Source organism: Malus sylvestris, chromosome 16 (assembly GCF_916048215.2).
Source record: "Malus sylvestris chromosome 16, drMalSylv7.2, whole genome shotgun sequence".
NCBI classification, from domain to species: domain Eukaryota; kingdom Viridiplantae; phylum Streptophyta; class Magnoliopsida; order Rosales; family Rosaceae; genus Malus; species Malus sylvestris.
Genome location: NC_062275.1, coordinates 9236405 through 9253874, shown reverse-complemented (window position 1 = coordinate 9253874; position 17470 = coordinate 9236405). Strand labels below are relative to the sequence as shown.

The 17470-nt window shown below is 39.4% G+C and overlaps 2 protein-coding genes and 1 long non-coding RNA gene across 4 annotated transcripts; 1 reads left to right on the top strand and 2 right to left on the bottom strand.

Annotated features, from left to right (window-relative positions):
- Window positions 1-1150: 1150 nt before the first annotated feature.
- Window positions 1151-2220, bottom strand: LOC126607448 (uncharacterized). The gene is made up of 2 exons (XR_007617601.1): window positions 1582-2220; window positions 1151-1481 (listed from the first exon to the last, which is right to left on the bottom strand). It is a non-coding gene; the product is annotated as an uncharacterized LOC126607448 (long non-coding RNA).
- A 638-nt stretch (window positions 2221-2858) lies between these two features.
- LOC126607440 (sec14 cytosolic factor-like) lies at window positions 2859-16137 on the top strand. Of its 2 annotated transcripts, none has more exons than XM_050275023.1 (6): window positions 2859-3370; window positions 4001-4253; window positions 4370-4406; window positions 4596-4701; window positions 4852-4962; window positions 15819-16137. In XM_050275023.1, exons 1-6 carry the CDS (start codon window positions 3218-3220, stop codon window positions 15933-15935), a joined length of 777 nt encoding a protein of 258 aa, XP_050130980.1. In that variant the 5' UTR covers window positions 2859-3217; the 3' UTR covers window positions 15936-16137. The 2 variants fall into 2 exon arrangements, with proteins under 2 accessions (XP_050130980.1, XP_050130979.1); XM_050275022.1 differs by lacking the exon at window positions 15819-16137 and adding an exon at window positions 5248-5566 and having other exon boundaries at window positions 2864-3370.
- Window positions 12591-13540, bottom strand: LOC126607443 (cytochrome b-c1 complex subunit Rieske-4, mitochondrial). The gene has a single exon (XM_050275027.1). The coding sequence runs from the start codon at window positions 13523-13525 to the stop codon at window positions 12860-12862; it is 666 nt and encodes a 221-aa protein (XP_050130984.1). The 5' UTR covers window positions 13526-13540; the 3' UTR covers window positions 12591-12859.
- Window positions 16138-17470: the final 1333 nt, after the last annotated feature.

Below are 17470 nucleotides of genomic sequence, written 5' to 3'. Positions count from 1 at the left end.
CAAATCACCAAATGTAGTTCCATGATATGTGTTCCAATACCAAGTCACCAAGTGTTGTTCTCATCATTAACAATGAAATGTGATCCAATAGACAAACAACAAATGTTAAGCAAAACCTTAGCTCTAATATGTGTTCCAATAGAAACACACCAAATGTTAAGGTAATCATTGATGATTGTATGTGTTCAAATGGCAAAGAGACATGTGTGAAGTTAATCAATATTATGCAAGGTGGATACAAGCATCCAAGGCCACGTTCATCTCTAAGGAATGTGAATCCCACCTCTTCAAACTTTGGAGGGATGAATCATCACCAAACATTTAACTCTTAGATTCCTAATGAATACAAACTTGCCAACTCACCCTTAAGTAGACTTCCACCTTCACATTTAGAGTGGTGAGTAATCACCAAATCATTAACTCCTAATGCTACAAACTCTCCACCTCATCTTTGAGAGAAAATAACAAAACAAAACTACTCATTTAGTCCAACCTCAAACTCTCGGCCCTTTGTGAGGAAAATCAAACCAAACTCATTTAATCTCCCTCCTCCAATTCAAACTAAAAATATCTCTAATTACATATGAACATGAAATACTACTAACTAGGTTTTGAAATAATTTGTAGGAAAAAAGGATTTTACATTGAAACTATTTTACATACCAAAAATAAGTTCTTGCATCAAAATAAATCAAATAAAATCATTAAGTAAAAATAATTACCCAACATACATCCATATATATATATAACTTTTTTTTTTAAATACGGGGTATTACATCCTGGGGCGAGCACTAACACCAAGTGCATCAATGATAAACAAACTACATAAATATAAACATGCCATAACGATTCAATAATTCTAGTCAACATAATAAACTTACATGCGCGTCCCGTATGATTATTTTAGCATTTCACAACAATACAACATTTCTTATAACGTTATTTAGTCATGGCATAATATGCATAAATCAATCCAAAAGCATTTGTGGAAACTATAAAACTTTATATATCATATATATAAAAACAAATGCCCACTCACTGATACGTGGTCGGATCGTAGCCTCCTTACCTTACTTGACCTCGTACGTCCTCGGGATAAGTCTCACCTATGTGGGAAATAACTAAACTAATTAATTAATTAATAAGGACATAAACAAAAAGGCTAGGACAAACCCCCATAGTTTGCTTAAACAGAGGGTTTAAATATACGAAAACGTTATGCTCGACGATACGGAACCGTACACGTTGGCTGGTGGTCGGACACGCCGTCACGCGCCACCAGGTCACGGCCACACACGTCTGACACGTTTAACAGACTGACAGAGGAATATTCCGTTAGATTTGACTGAATATTCCATTAACCCTAACGGCGTCATAATATTTCGTTAAGTCTGACAGAATATTTTGTCTTATTCTCCGATGGAGCTCCGGCGCTGTCGCCATCATCTGGTTCGTCGAAAACTAGAGAATTTGGCTGGATTCTGGAAAATTTTCAAACCTTCACATCTTATTCATTTCTCAACCATTTTTGACAAACTTTATATGGAAATGAAGCTCAGGAAGAGGAGAATAAGGTTGTACCTTCCAAAAGTCCAAAAATGGATGAGAAATGGATCAAAATAGACTTGAGACTCTCGACCTTACTTTTGTTGTCTTAAACCCGTGGTTTTCCTCATCTGCTCCACTTCAAAGCTAGGCTAGTGGTCTCAGGGAGTCGCCTAGATGCTTCCAAACCTTCTAAAAATGTGGAACTCGAATGGAAAATCACCCCCGAGTCGGAGCTTCCGAGTTGCTTCGAGTTGAACACTCAAACCTCGTCCATTTCGTGATCGGTTGGTACATATGTGTTCGTGGGAACGAGAGGAACACAATGGTAGTGGTTGCAAGCTTGATCTGTGAAGTTTGGTGGTGGTGTATGTGTATTGCAGAGAGGAGAGGGTCTTGGGATAGAGAGAGAAGAAGAAGATGAGAGAGAGAGAAAGAGAAAAAGAAAGCTTTATGATTGCCTGAGGAGAAGAAAAATCTTATTGGGTGAGAGAATTGAGGAGAGTGACTGATTGGTGGGTGAAAACAGGTCACAAGTCCAATTTTAAAGAGGGAATGGATCATATTTCATGCAATATAAAACTACTACAAGAAATCTATAAAATCCGACTCATCCTATCTAAAAAAGTGTTTCCAACACTGGTTAATTTGCACATGCGTGTACAATTCTACCCGTTGTTAACACACTTTAAATGAGCGTAACTTTTTTGTTACAAGTCCGTTTATGGTCTAACTCATGCTCACGTGTTTATAACAATGAGTACTATTCAATTATGATAACGAGAAAAATAAATTAAAGCCAAATAACCATGTCCACGTCACTTTTCCTATAAGGGCATAAATGTCTAGACCTTTGATAAAATAATTCCTAATCATGTGAAAGTAGGTTGTGGTTTCATTTTCCTTGAAATGGAAAATCAAGACAAACTTAAATCACAAGTTAATATCTTCTTTGACGAACTAAGCCAAGGGATGCGTATACCAGACTTCTAATCTGAACCGTCAAACAATATCTAACGGTTCTAAAGTTTCCACGTCAGATTAATTTCATTGACTCGAATTAAAATAAAAAACAAGTTCCCATCCAGCAAGGATGGAAACAGTTTGAGACGCTTTAAAAAATTTGGCATCGCAATCAAGAAAACAGCTTTTGCTGAAACGAAAGGGACCCACCTGGCCCACCAACGTCCTTATCATGACAATGACACGCAATAGAGTTTGGTTAGTTGGCCGAACTCCGGTCAGACCAGAGGGGCGGTAATAAAGCCAAATTATAATATACAAGGAACGGAGAAACGGTGACGGGCGTTAGTCAATGTACACAAGCAAGCGTCAACAGTGGGAGTTGCAACACATTTTATAAGTTGGTTTTGTTAGGTTTTGACGGAATCTCACGAGTCCGTCAAATTCCGGGGGTCGGCGGGCGGACCAACTCAGCTCGGCCATCTATTGACAATTCTCAACTGCCTGAATTTAAGTCCTCCTCCATCTCTCTCTCTCTCTCTCTCTCTCTCTCTCACACACACACACACACACACAGTTTCTCTCTCTTTCTCTCTCTCTCGCTCTCTAGATATCTATTAAGAATTTGGAAAGCTGGGTTTTGTGGTAGGAACTGGTCAGAACACAGAGGAGGGGATTGAAAAATTAGAAAAAGATAGAGAGAGAGAGAATGGAATCATCGAACGGCAATGGGAGTGGGAAGGGGATGGAAGTAGCATATGAGGAAGTGGAAGAGGAAGCAAACTTTGAGAGCGACGAGATAGAGAGAAACAAAATGGGAATCATGAGAGCACTTGTGGAAAGAGAAGATCCCTCCTCCAAGGTTGGGATGTGGAATTGGATTCCTCCTTCCACTCTCTTTCCCTTTCCTCTTTTTTGCTTTTTTTTTTTTCTCCTATGCTTTTGTTTATAATCCTTTTGTTGAATGGTTTTTATTTATTTACATATAAATATTCTAATTTACTCGAATTACGAGAAAAAGGGTTAAAATTTGGCCGCAAAGGCAGACACATTGGTTTAACCAACGGATCTAATTCACGCGATGATTCTAGATTTGGTTCTTCATTAATCCTAACAAGTACCTTTTGTTAGCATTTCTGTACAATGTCGCTACTTTTGCTTAGATTTTTGAAGTTAAAAATGGTTGTGATTTCAGATGTTTGTGATTATTGTATATCTAGCAAGTGTGGTTAAATTGGTTTGGTAGGAAATGCAACCGAGTTCAATTGAATTGTTTAGTGCTCAAATTTCTTATGGAAGTAAGAATTTAATTTTGGTTAATCCAGGAAAATTCATAAATTTATTACTTGTGGTAGTCCTAAAATTAGTGTTCAATTTGAAGCATTGCATACCTAATTCACTCTATGGGCCTTATATGCATCTAGATTGCTCACATTGTTCACATTCTTCATACATTTGCATAATGCTGGTGTGCTGGTGTGCTGGTGTGCAGGATGTGGATGATTTCATGATTCGGAGATTTCTTCGGGCGCGTGATCTGGATATTGAGAAGGCTACTAACATGTTCCTCAAGTATCTGAGTTGGAAGAAGTCATTTGTGCCAAATGGTTCAATCTCGGAGTCAGAGATTCCAAAACAACTTGCTCAGAACAAGCTGTTTATGCAAGGTGTGGACAAGACGGGACGCCCCATTGTCGTTGTGTATGGTGGGCGGCATAAGCAGACCACACTCGAAGAGTTCAAACGTATGTACTACATTTTCGGGGACTCTGATAATTTATGAGACTGCATATATTTTGGATTTGAGATGAGATTCTGAGATATGCATTCAGTTTTAAGTTTTCGACATTGCCTTTTGCAGGTTTTGTAGTCTACACTCTTGAAAAAATATGTTCCAGGTAACCTCAATCTTCGTTATGACAATGTATTTTTGGTGGTTCGATCATTTTAGTATGATAGTTTTGATGGATTATCGATATCTTTGAATGAGCGCAGAACGATTGTATTACGAAGTTAACGTGGTAAGAGTTGAGATGTGAACTGCTATGTCATAGACTCATGTGTAATATGTTGGCTTTATCTTTCAGAATGCCAGCAGGAAAGGAAAAGTTTGTGTCCATTGCAGATATTGAAGGATGGGGATATACCAATAGCGATGTTCGTGGATACTTGGCAGCTCTGACAATCTTACAGGTTCAAATTAGCTCGATCCATTTTATCAAACGAGATTTTAAATAGTTGTCTTTAATCGATTTGGTGGATGAATGCAATCGGAGTGTGTGTATCTGTTCTGTTCAATTGTGTGATTTTGCTTTTGCATCTGCACTTTGTTGTCTTGGGCAGGACTGCTACCCGGAGAGGCTTGGCAAGTTATATCTTGTCCATGTGCCTTATGTATTCATGACTGCTTGGAAGATGGTTTACCCATTTATTGACAAAAAAACCAAAAAGAAGGTATACTAATTTGCAGCCCCTACCGTAATCTTTCTTTTTCTTGTGGTCAATGGGGGAGTCGGGATACAAAATCAAGACCCCTACCAACATTGGGAAGAAAAGTACCACTAGACTGCTTGGATGATGCTAACGTTGTTAATGTAGTTAAATGAGAAACGTTGAATATGTCATGAACCTCATAAGGAAAATAATTTGATGCACTGTCAGACCCGGAGGCTAAAGGGAGATACTTTTGTTCAACATCACGTTATAACTAAATCTTCTGTTTACCATTTATCGTTGCAGATCATTTTTGTCGAAAACAAAAAACTGAACTCAACCCTGCTGAAAGATATCGACGAGAGCCAGCTCCCAGAGGCATATGGAGGAAAACTGCCATTAGTTCCTATCCAAAACTGCTAGCTTCTTTTCTTAAATACATGCGGATGTAAACTCTTATTAGTTCCTATCCGAAGACTCTGCCAACTTCTTCATGAGAAGAAGTTGTTGCCCTTATTTTCTACTACTTGTGGGCCATTATTTGTCCGCCTATTGCATTGTGATTTTGATGAGTTACTACTGCATATGTGTCGGGATAACTTACAACGGAAGACTGTTTTTGTGATTTTAGTGAGTTACATTTACGTATTTACGTATGTGTGTGTGTGTTTGGACACAAATTTACATCATTGGCCCGTTGAGGGAGCATGGTTCTAGACGGTCGGATAAGAAAGTCAAGATAATTTTATTTTTGTTACGGTTTTTAATCGTAATAATTATCTCTTAATAAATCGTCTTGATTTTCTTGTACAGAATTGTTTGGATCCGATTTTACATTATCGGTATGTTGCGTTGAACCATTAAATGACTCCAAGACTAAACAGATTTTTCTTGATATTACTATTAATTTTAATCATGGTAATTATCTTGAAAGAGATCTTTTGAGTCTGAGGAGGTCGGGATAGATTAAATAGGATTAATACCGTGCAAGAGTCGTCGGGATAGATTAAATGGGATTAATACTGTGCAAGAGTCGTGAAAGCCTATGACGTCATGCCTTTTTGCTTGGATAAAGGATTAAACTAATTATATTTGATTTGAAAGCATGCAGCACGTGATGACTTGATTGATTCACAATCAAGTTGGTTTGTGATTTTCCATTTGAATTAATGGAGATAGGCATGCAAGCAACATCTGAGGCAGTAACAAGCCCACGTGGCTTCTTGTTATCAACCTAGAGTTCCGTTTGAGATAAAATACATCTCATAAAGCACATGGCTTTATCATGAAATATTATTTGGTTTTGTGCATGCACAGGATAAAGTTGTATGTGTTGGAAGAGATGAGCGACCAGATGATGGGTTGAGGGAAGAATTATAATTGAATTGCAAGTCTTTACAGAATTGCATGGATGTATCTGCGCATATAACTCGGGAGATGGAGTTTTGGTTGGAAAAAAACACATTGTTTGTATCATACTTGACCAATCACGAAACTGTTGAGCACCGGTCAACGTTATACCGTCAAAGACCCATAAGAGTTTCCCTCAAACTAGGAGGCCAATCACAGCGCGACACGTGTTGACATTAGAAGCCAATCATAGCGCGACACGTGTCAACATCAGAAGCCAATCACAACACGACACTTGTCAATGTCAGAACAAAGCTAGAAACTCTCTTCTATAAAAAAATATCATTTTCCCACAATATTTCCTAATGTCATTTGTACTAAACCATGCACTTGTACTCACTAAAAGAGAGCTTGAACCTATGTACTTGTGTAAACCCTTCACAATTAATGAGAAATCATATACTCCGTGGACGTAGCCAATTTGGGTGAACCACGTACATCTTGTGTTTGCTTCTCTGTCTCTATCCATTTACATACTTATCCACACTAGTGACCGAAGCAATCTAGTGAAGGTCACAAACTTAACACTTTCTATTGTACCAAAATCATCACCGATTTTGTGCATCAACACACATCATCCAATGGGTTTACAGCCACTATAAATACAAAGTCGTAGACAACATCAAAAGGCTATCCAATTCAACACACAAACTGCCCTGCGCAAACCCTCACTTTCGCGAAACCTCTCAACAACTTTGAGATTTTTATTTTCCTTTCTCGCCGACACATCTTCAGTTTAGATAAACAGCAATGTGAAGGCAATCGGCGAACATCTTCAGTTTGGATAAACAGCACTGTTACCGTAGAATCAGCCGACCGTGAAGCACATTCAATTTGGATAAACAGTACTGCGACAAGGCCGACTGGTTATCTATCCAAGTCTCGGTCAAAAAAGATTTTCGAATCCTTATCGGCAGAGGTCATCTCACTAGTCTTCTCGACGAAATGAGGTGTTACAAGTTACTACATTCAGCACATTGAAAGTCGAATTTGATATTGAATTTCGCAGAACTAGCAGTCTTGTCTACAGGCTCTAGAACCCGAAGGCCGAGAGTGTTCCTTCTTCAGCGCAATCGCAAGATCGAGAAGTCAGCCGCACGCTCAATGCAACATCAACATATTTTACTCATCGACCGATGAGTTGGCACGCCCCGTATACAACCGAAGGACATAGTTAGCTTATTAGTTACTCGGCCTGCGCGCCACGTAGGCTTGGTAGTTTTTAGGATCAACAATGTGTCGGACTGTAACTTATAGCAAAGGAATGTTGGCCAGGGTAAGTTTAAGAGCAATGCATGAAAGTAAACGATCAAAATTAGCAGCGTTTGGTTGCCCAGATTATTGGACCTTCGTCCACAAACATACCAAGGCGAATGCAAAACTAGCCACTTATTGTTGTGCAGGTTCCAGAAACATTTCATCTGGCGTTGCAAGAGATTGAATAGAAGTCATCTTGCATTTACTAAATTTGATAAATATAAATAACGGCACAAATAAAACTTGAAACTAGGGTTTAGTTCTTTTCATTGTATATTTCTTCCTCTTAAAGGTAATGCATATATCTACACACACATACATCCACATCTTGTGGTACAAGAAAATATTAAAGGACTCCAAGCTAATGTAGGAAGGAATCAACACCAAATTAAGAAACATAATTACATTACAATTTTATTTGGTTAACTCATGCCAACACTCCCCCTCAAGTTAGTGTGCATATTTCTCCTAAGCCCAACTTGTTCAATGAATCACGAAATCTTCTAGCAAGAATGGCTTGTGTTAGGATATCTGACAATTGTTCTTCAGTCCTCACAAATGGAATATCAACCAACTTAGCATCTAGTTTCTCTTTTATGAAGGGTCTATCTACCTCAACATGCTTGGTCCTATCATGTTGTATTGGATTGTTAGCCATGTCTTGTGCAACTTGATTATCACAGTACAACATAGATCCCTTGGGCTTGAATCCTATCTCGGTAAGTAGAATCAAAAGCTACATGAGTTCACCAATACCATGTGCCATTCCTTACTCAGCTTCTGATGACAACCTCGCCACCACATTTTATTTCTTACTCCTCCAGGTCACAAGGTTTTCGGCTACAAACGTAAAGTACCTTGATATAGACCACCGATCAATTATACTTCCAGCCTAATTTGCATCAGTGTGCCCTTTCATCTGCATATGTCTATATTTTTCTATACATCAACCATTTTCCTGAATCACCTTTCAAGTAACTTAGCATTCGCATTATTGCCATCTGTGATCCTCGCTCGGAGCATGCATAAATTGACCGACCACACTTACTACTTAAGCAATATCTGGCCTTGTGAGTAACAAATAAATCAATCTTCCCACTACCTATTGATACCTCTCCTCGTTAGTTAGGACTTGATAAATTGCAAGATGATGATTATGCACGATAGGAGTATCTACTGTTGACATGCCAGCATACCAGTCATATAAAAGGTCCAATACATACTGACATTATGACAAGTATATTCTTCGTAAGACCGGGCAACTTCAATTCTTAGGAAGTATTTGAGTCATCAATTCTATCTAGGTAACACATAAATTGGTTGAATATTTTCTGAGTTAGTACTTATCTCAAGGGTATTCGTTTGATCATGGACAAGTACCTGAAGAGTGGGAGAGGGTGGGTTGTAATCTGTTCCATGTTCATCAAGTCCATTTGGGCTGGAACCTGTGCCGCTGCCATTCTTATGCGTGTTCTGGAGGTCAGCGGGCTCACTTAGGCAATTCTTCAGGTCGACAAGATCACTTGTGCACCTTGGGCACTTATGGAGGTCAGCAAGCCCATTTGGGCAGATCTCAGGGCTGCTGTTTTTCCGTTTCCTGACTAGCAAGCCCATTTGGATGGGGGAAATAGTCACGGTCCAAGTCTCCCTCCTAAGGTTGTGGTCTTGTCTCGTTGGGCAGTTCTGATGTAGCATGCTTTGGTATATCAAAATAGCCACAGTTCTCGCATATGCATGTCTCCCTCTGAGGAGTATGCCTGGGTAGAAAAAATAATTCATCTTCACAGAAGGTGACATACATATACCGTGTAGGTGGATGATAACATTGATAGCCTTTTTGTTGAGTATTGAACCCAAGAAAAACACACTACAGTGCACACATATTGGTTTTTTGTGGAAATGGGTGTATGCCACATATCAAAAAGTTCGTGGTTCTAGGTGGAGGGTGAGAGAGAGCGTGACATGGTCTGCAAGCATGGCCAAAGGTGTTTGAAAAGATAGAAACACAATGGCATGCGGTTCATAATATAAACAATATAGGTCATTGCATCAGTCCAATATGTTTTAGGTGCACAAGCACCAATGAGGAGAGCACGGGCAGTCTAAAAATGTGTTGATTCTTTCTTTCAGCTACTTCCTATTCTTTTTTTTTTTTTTTTTTTTTTTTTTTTTTGGCGGAGTTTGAAGACAAGTAGTCTCATGGAGAATGTTGTTGTCCTAGAAGGATTGGGAAACGCCGTGATCAAGATATTCGCCACCATTATCTAATCTAAGAACTTTAACATGAAGCAAATATTGATTGCAAACCATGTGATAGAACTTTTTGAAGATTTCACCCTCATCACTTTTATTTTTTCATGAGATATAACCAAGTCATTATGGTGCAATCATCAACAAACGTTATAAACCAACGTGTTCCATGGCAAATAGTAATTGTACATGGCCCCCACGTGTCAAAATGAATAAAATCAAAAGGAATTGTTTTTTTTATTAAACTCGAAGAATAAGAAACACGATGACTTTTAGCTAAGATGTAAATATTACACTTTAGGGAAGAATTTGAAACATTATGAGATAACCAAATGATGCATGACCCAGTCGAAGATGCTATAACTGAACAGTCTTCATTTGTCCACTGTTACAACTTTAAACTTGATGAACACGACCATGTACAACATCATCCACATAGTACAACCTCTTTCTCTTAGTACCAGGCCCAATAATTACTTGGGTTCAGATATCCTAAAGTAAACAGAAAGTAGGAAACATTAGCACAACACAATCTAACTGCTTAGTGACTTGGCCCATAGATAATAGATTACTGAAAAAGGTGGGAACAATTAAACAGTTATGTAAGAGGGTAAGTGCAGTAACTAGGGCAACACCCCCATTGGCCGTGACAATAATATTCCATGATGGTGGTACCGTGGAGTTAAAGAGGTATAATCAACAGACGCAATAAAGGCAGTGCTCATATTACCTGTACCATTAGATTGCTCATTTGAGGAGATCAAACTTGAGAGGGAAATTTGTGAGCCTAGGTCTTCTGGATCTGAGCCTTGCTCGTCATGCCAGTGGGCCTTGAAAAACAGCACCAATAGCCCTTTGTTCCACTACTGGACTTTGAACTCCAGGCCCATCAGAACTAATGACAATGGCAGTAAGTCCAGGTCCAGCTTCATAGATTTTAGCTTATGCTGGATGTTTGTTGTTGGTATTCCCCTTATTCTGTTTCATCTGTTCCAGGAACCATTCTAGGTAACCATGGATTTCAAAACACGTCTCATTCGTATAACGGGTTCCATTGTAGTGGCTGTATTGAAGTTTGTCTTTCTCAGCATCCTCAAAGTCTCGTACAACATGTGATGACCCAAAGAAGTGCTTACTAACCATGGCCATAGAAGTAGACCTGGCATTTTAGACCCGACCTCGTTAACCCGACCCGACCTGTTAATATTAGTATTTGGGTATATGCTTAACGGGTCGGATCGCTAACGGGTGAACCTGTTAACAACCTGTTAAATAACGGGTCACTTTGGGTCAACCCGTTAGCATCCGTTAGTTAAGGATGTTTTAATAATTTCAACGGATTGGGTTCGGGTGACCCGTTAACTTAACGGATCGGATTGAACCCGACCCAAACCTAATAAACCCGACTTGTTTACGGGTCTACATAGAAGGACCGCTGTCAGCATCCTTCCCTTCCAGCATAATGGTCTTCCTTTGTGCTTCTCGCTGAATGGTGTTGAAACACTCCTCTATTCCAGGGACAGGTTTCTTTCGGAGAAGAGTACTTCGTACTGCATCGAACGAGTCATCTAGTCCCGCAAGAAAGTCATACACCCTGTCCTTCTGGAGATCATCCTCCCTACTCTTCAGGTCAGTTGCACACACCATCTTATTGGGACGTTGTTTATCCATCTCTTGTCATACCCTTTTCAATTATGCAAAGTAGATATTCACTGGACGCTCGTTTTGCCTTGTCCTCATTGCCATGCACCTTAACTCATAATATTGGGACTTGTCCGCCTCGTCATTAAACATTTGGGTAATGCTCTCCCAAATGTCATGTGCTATTGGTAACTCGATAAACAGCCCAAGAAAATGCAGTTCCATGGTTTTCAACAGCCATCCTCGGACAATCGCATCCTAGGTGTGCCACTTTGAGAACCCAGGTTCTATCTCTTCAACTGCCAGAGTCTGTCCATTGAGATATCCCATCATATTCAAACCTTCAACATGAACTTCCATCATCCTTGACCAAATCCGAACGGTAGGGCACTCAGGTTGGGAAATTCGTTTGAAGCAAGAGCCATAACTGGAAGCACAACTTTGTTTTCAACCATCGAAGCAGCAGGTATGTGGTTTATGGGGTTTGGTTTTAGTACGAGCCTATTGTCTCGAGACACCACATTCTTGATATGTGTTTGCTGACGGTTTATTAAGCCAACAAGAGCTTTCAAGTTAGCGGTGGCTAAGATTTAGAGAAGAAACAGGCTGAAACCTGCTCTAGTACCAAGATAAAAGATGAAATTAGGGTTTAATTCTTTTCCTTGTATATTTGCTCCTCTCGGAGGTAATACACATACAAACACATCCATATCTCGTGGTGGTACAATCAAATATTAAAGGACTCCAAACCAAACTAGGAAGGAATCTATACCAAAATAGGAAACCTAATTACATTCCAATTCTATTTGGTTGACTCACGCCAACATGTAGGACCGGCCCAAGTCAATGTTACATGTTGCGATGCAACTGCCAAACGCTATGCAGGTTAATCAAAAGAATAGGACCGAACCATAACCAAACCCCTTTTACTCTTTCTTATTTTGAAAACACCCGTATTTACTCCGGTGGTCCGAAATAAGTAGCCTCATCGGAAGGCAGTTTAGTTAGGGCTTGGGGGACCTCAAGCTGGTAAGTATGGATGGATCTGTCAACGACACAATTTAATGGTGTAAGCAGGGTGTAAGAATGAATTTGTCTCAAGCTTCAATTATTCGATTGAATCAACCGATGTAACATGAAAACTACACATGGTGAACATCAGTTTAATTGTATTATTCCGACATCAGAACTCCATCCAGAACCGACAGTGTTAACAAAATCCAAATGTGTAAATCACGACTAAAAGAAAAGTATTAAGTTTGCAAACATCACTTTCCCTGATGTAGAGGAAGCTATGAATTATGAAACCTCATGTCAAATGATGCCCCAGAAAAGAAAAAAAAAGACTGCCAGGCAATTCTCATCCGATCAGTAGCTTGTTCTCAGCCAAAAAACTGTAAGTGGGTACCTCTAGATTGAATGGTGCAGGCCCCTTGCGGATCCTGCCAGAAATGTCGTAGTGCGAACCATGGCATGGGCAGAACCAACCACCAAAATCACCAGCATTTGGCAACGGGATGCACCCTAAGTGAGTGCAGACCCCGACAACAATAAGCCATTCTGGATCTGTAACCCTCTCTGCATCCTGTTGGGGATCACGAAGGGACTGAACATCTACACTGTTAGCCAACTTGATGTCATCTTCCGTTCTACGCCTAATGAAAACAGGCTTCCCTCTCCACTTGACAGTGACAGTAGTACCAGGCTCAATGCTGGACAGGTCAACCTCAAGGGAAGCAAGGGCAAGAACATCTTTGCTGGCAGACATGCTCAGTACAAACTTGAGGATGAGAAGCCGGATCAAGGAGGCATACACAAATCTGCCTCCTGTCAAGACGAAATAAGCAAATGCACGCTTGCTGGGGTCACCAGGTGGATACCTCTCATGGTTGTACTCATCATACACAATTTTTGAAGAAGGATTCTTCACAGCCGCCACAGTAGCTGGGACGTCTGAGAGAAAACTAATATCATTTCCAGGAGCGAGGGCTTCGGAGGAAAATCCTGAAATGAAGAACCAGACCATTCAGCAAACAAGTTTCATACACTAATGAATCTCATGCTAACAATTTCCACAATACCATGTGAAGAAACATCACATTTCCCAATCTACACCTAACAAAAAAAGCACATCAACATTCAGCAAGGCCTCTTCCAATCAAATTACTTGCTATAGGCATTTAGCGAAAACTAAAATAGCTAGATTATAACAGAACGAAATGACCTTCCAACTCCAGCCAGAGAGCGTGGGTACAACTCATATGTAATATATGTATAGTACAGAGACCGAATGCAAGTTAATTAATCTAGAAAGAAGACACATGGGTTCATCATTCAACCCTTGTTTACAGCAGCTGTGACAAAGATCGACCTACCTATCGAAATATCCAGAAACTAGCAATATAAATCAGTGCCACATGATGCCGGAATCTCGACATTGTGTCATACTATCAACTGAGCTTGTGTAGTAAACCGTAATCCTTAAAGAAATGACATTCATTAAAACCTAAAAGTTACCATCTTTTTTTTTCCGGAACTGGAACCCTTAAAGAAATGCATATAAGTAAAAAAAGGGCTAACAAAATGGACTAATTTTTTTGTCATTTTATTAATGCGGACTTCTTCCAATCTCAATAGACAAAGCACAACATTACTAAGAAGAGATTCATACAACAATTAATGCATATCCTGCTAAACTAAAGTATTCGGCAATACAATCTCCAATTATCTCCAATCAAGTTTTGAAATGCACCTAAATCAAATTGCAAAAACATCGAACGGAGCAAGTTCAAATGTGGTTATTGTATATCTAGCAAGTGTGGTTAAATTGGTTTGGTAGGAAATGCAATTGAATTGTTTAGTGCTCAAATTTCTTATGGAAGTAAGAATTTAATTTTGGTTAATCCAGGAAAATTCATAAATTTATTACTTGTGGTAGTCCTAAAATTAGTGTTCAATTTGAAGCATTTGCATACCTAATTCACTCTATGGGCCTTATATGCATCTAGATTGCTCACATTGTTCACATTCTTCATACATTTGCATAATGCTGGTGTGCTGGTGTGCTGGTGTGCAGGATGTGGATGATTTCATGATTCGGAGATTTCTTCGGGCGCGTGATCTGGATATTGAGAAGGCTACTAACATGTTCCTCAAGTATCTGAGTTGGAAGAAGTCATTTGTGCCAAATGGTTCAATCTCGGAGTCAGAGATTCCAAAACAACTTGCTCAGAACAAGCTGTTTATGCAAGGTGTGGACAAGACGGGACGCCCCATTGTCGTTGTGTATGGTGGGCGGCATAAGCAGACCACACTCGAAGAGTTCAAACGTATGTACTACATTTTCGGGGACTCTGATAATTTATGAGACTGCATATATTTTGGATTTGAGATGAGATTCTGAGATATGCATTCAGTTTTAAGTTTTCGACGTTGCCTTTTGCAGGTTTTGTAGTCTACACTCTTGAAAAAATATGTTCCAGGTAACCTCAATCTTCGTTATGACAATGTATTTTTGGTGGTTCGATCATTTTAGTATGATAGTTTTGATGGATTATCGATATCTTTGAATGAGCGCAGAACGATTGTATTATGAAGTTAACGTGGTAAGAGTTGAGATGTGAACTGCTATGTCATAGACTCATGTGTAATATGTTGGCTTTATCTTTCAGAATGCCAGCAGGAAAGGAAAAGTTTGTGTCCATTGCAGATATTGAAGGATGGGGATATACCAATAGCGATGTTCGTGGATACTTGGCAGCTCTGACAATCTTACAGGTTCAAATTAGCTCGATCCATTTTATCAAACGAGATTTTAAGTAGTTGTCTTTAATCGATTTGGTGAATGAATGCAATTGGAGTGTGTGTATCAGTTCTGTTCAATTGTGTGATTTTGCTTTTGCATCTGCACTTTGTTGTCTTGGGCAGGACTGCTACCCGGAGAGGCTTGGCAAGTTATTTCTTGTCCATGTGCCTTATGTATTCATGACTGCTTGGAAGATGGTTTACCCATTTATTGACAGCAAAACCAAAAAAAAGGTAAAACTAATTTGCAGCCCCTATCATAATCTTTCTTTTTCTTGTGGTCAATGGGGGAGTAGGTTTACGAAATCAAGACCCCTTCCAACATTGGGAAGAGAAGTACCACTAGACTGCTTGGATGATGTTAATGTAGTTAAACGAGAAACGTTGAATATGTCATGAACCTCATAAGGAAAATAATTTGATGCACTGTCAGACCCGGAGGCTCAAGGGAGATACTTTTGTTTGTTCAACATCATGTTATAACTGAATCTTCTGTTTACCATGTATCGTTGCAGATCATTTTTGTCGAAAACAAAAAACTGAAGTCAACCCTGCTGAAAGATATCGATGAAAGCCAGCTCCCAGAGGCATATGGAGGCAAACTGCCATTAGTTCCTATCCAAAACTGCTAGCTTCTTTTCTTAAATACATGTGGATGTAAACTCTTATTAATTCCTATCCGAAGACTCTGCCAACTTCTTCATGAGAAGAAGTTGTTGCCCTTATGTTCTACTACTTGTAGGCCATTATTTGTCAACCTATTGCATTGTGATTTTGATGAGTTACTACTGCATATGTGTCGGGATAACTTACAACGGAAGACGGTTTTTGTGATTTTAGTGAGTTACATTTATGTATGTGTCGGACTGTAACTTGTAGCAAAGGAATGCTGGCCAGGGTAAGTTTAAGAGCAATGCCTGAAAGTAAACGATCGAAATTAGCAGCGTTTGGTTGCCCAGATTATTGGACCTTCGTCCACAGACATACCAAGGCGAATGCAAAACTAGCCACCTATTGTTGTGCACGTTCCGGAAACATTTCATCTGGCGTTGCAAGAGATTGAATAGAAGTCATCCTGCATTTACTAAATTTGATAAATATAAATAACGGCACAGATAAAACTTGAAACTAGGGTTTAATTCTTTTCATTGAGTATTTCTTCCTCTCGGAGGTAATGCGCGCGCACACACATCCACATCTTGTGGTACAAGCAAATATTAAAGGACTCCAAGCTAATGTAGGAACGAATCTACACCAAATTAAGAAACCTAATTACATCCTCATGTCAATACTCTCCCTCAAGTTAGTGTGCATATTTCTCCTAAGTCCAACTTGTCTAATGAATCACGAAATCTTCTAGCAAAGAATGGCTTGTGTTAGGATATCTGCCAATTGTTCTTCAGTCCTCACAAATGGAATATCAACCAACTTAGCATCCAACTTCTCTTTTATGAAGGGTCTATCTACCACAACATGCTTGGCCCTATCATGTTGTATTGAATTGTTAGCCATTTCCCGTGCAACTTGATTATCATAGTACAACTTATATCCCTTGGGCTTGAATCCTATCTCAGTAAGTAGAATCAGAAGCTACATGAGTTCACAGATACCATGTGCCATTCCTTACTCGGCTTCTGCTGACGACCTCGCCACCACATTTTATTTCTTACTCCTCCAGGTCATAAGGTTTCCGGCTACAAACGTAAAGTACCCTGATGTAGACCACCGATCAATTATACTTCCAGCCTAATCTGCATCAGTGTGCCCTTTCATCTGCATATGCCTATATTTTTCTATACATCAACCTTTTTCCTGAAGCACCTTTCAAGTAACTTAGCATTCGCATTATTGCCATCTGTGGTCCTCGCTCGGAGCATGCATAAATTGATTGACCACACTTACTACATAAGCAATATCTGGCATTGTGAGTAACAAATAAATCAATATTCTCACTACCTATTGATACCTCTCCTTGTTAGTTAGGACATGATAAATTGCAAGATGATGATTATGCACGATAGGAGTATCTACTGTTGACATGCCAACATACCAGTCATATAAAAGGTCCAATACATACTTACATTGTGCCAAGTATATTCTTCGTAAGACCGGGCAACTTCAATTCCTGGGAAGTATTAGAGTCATCAATTCTGTTTAGAAGGTAACA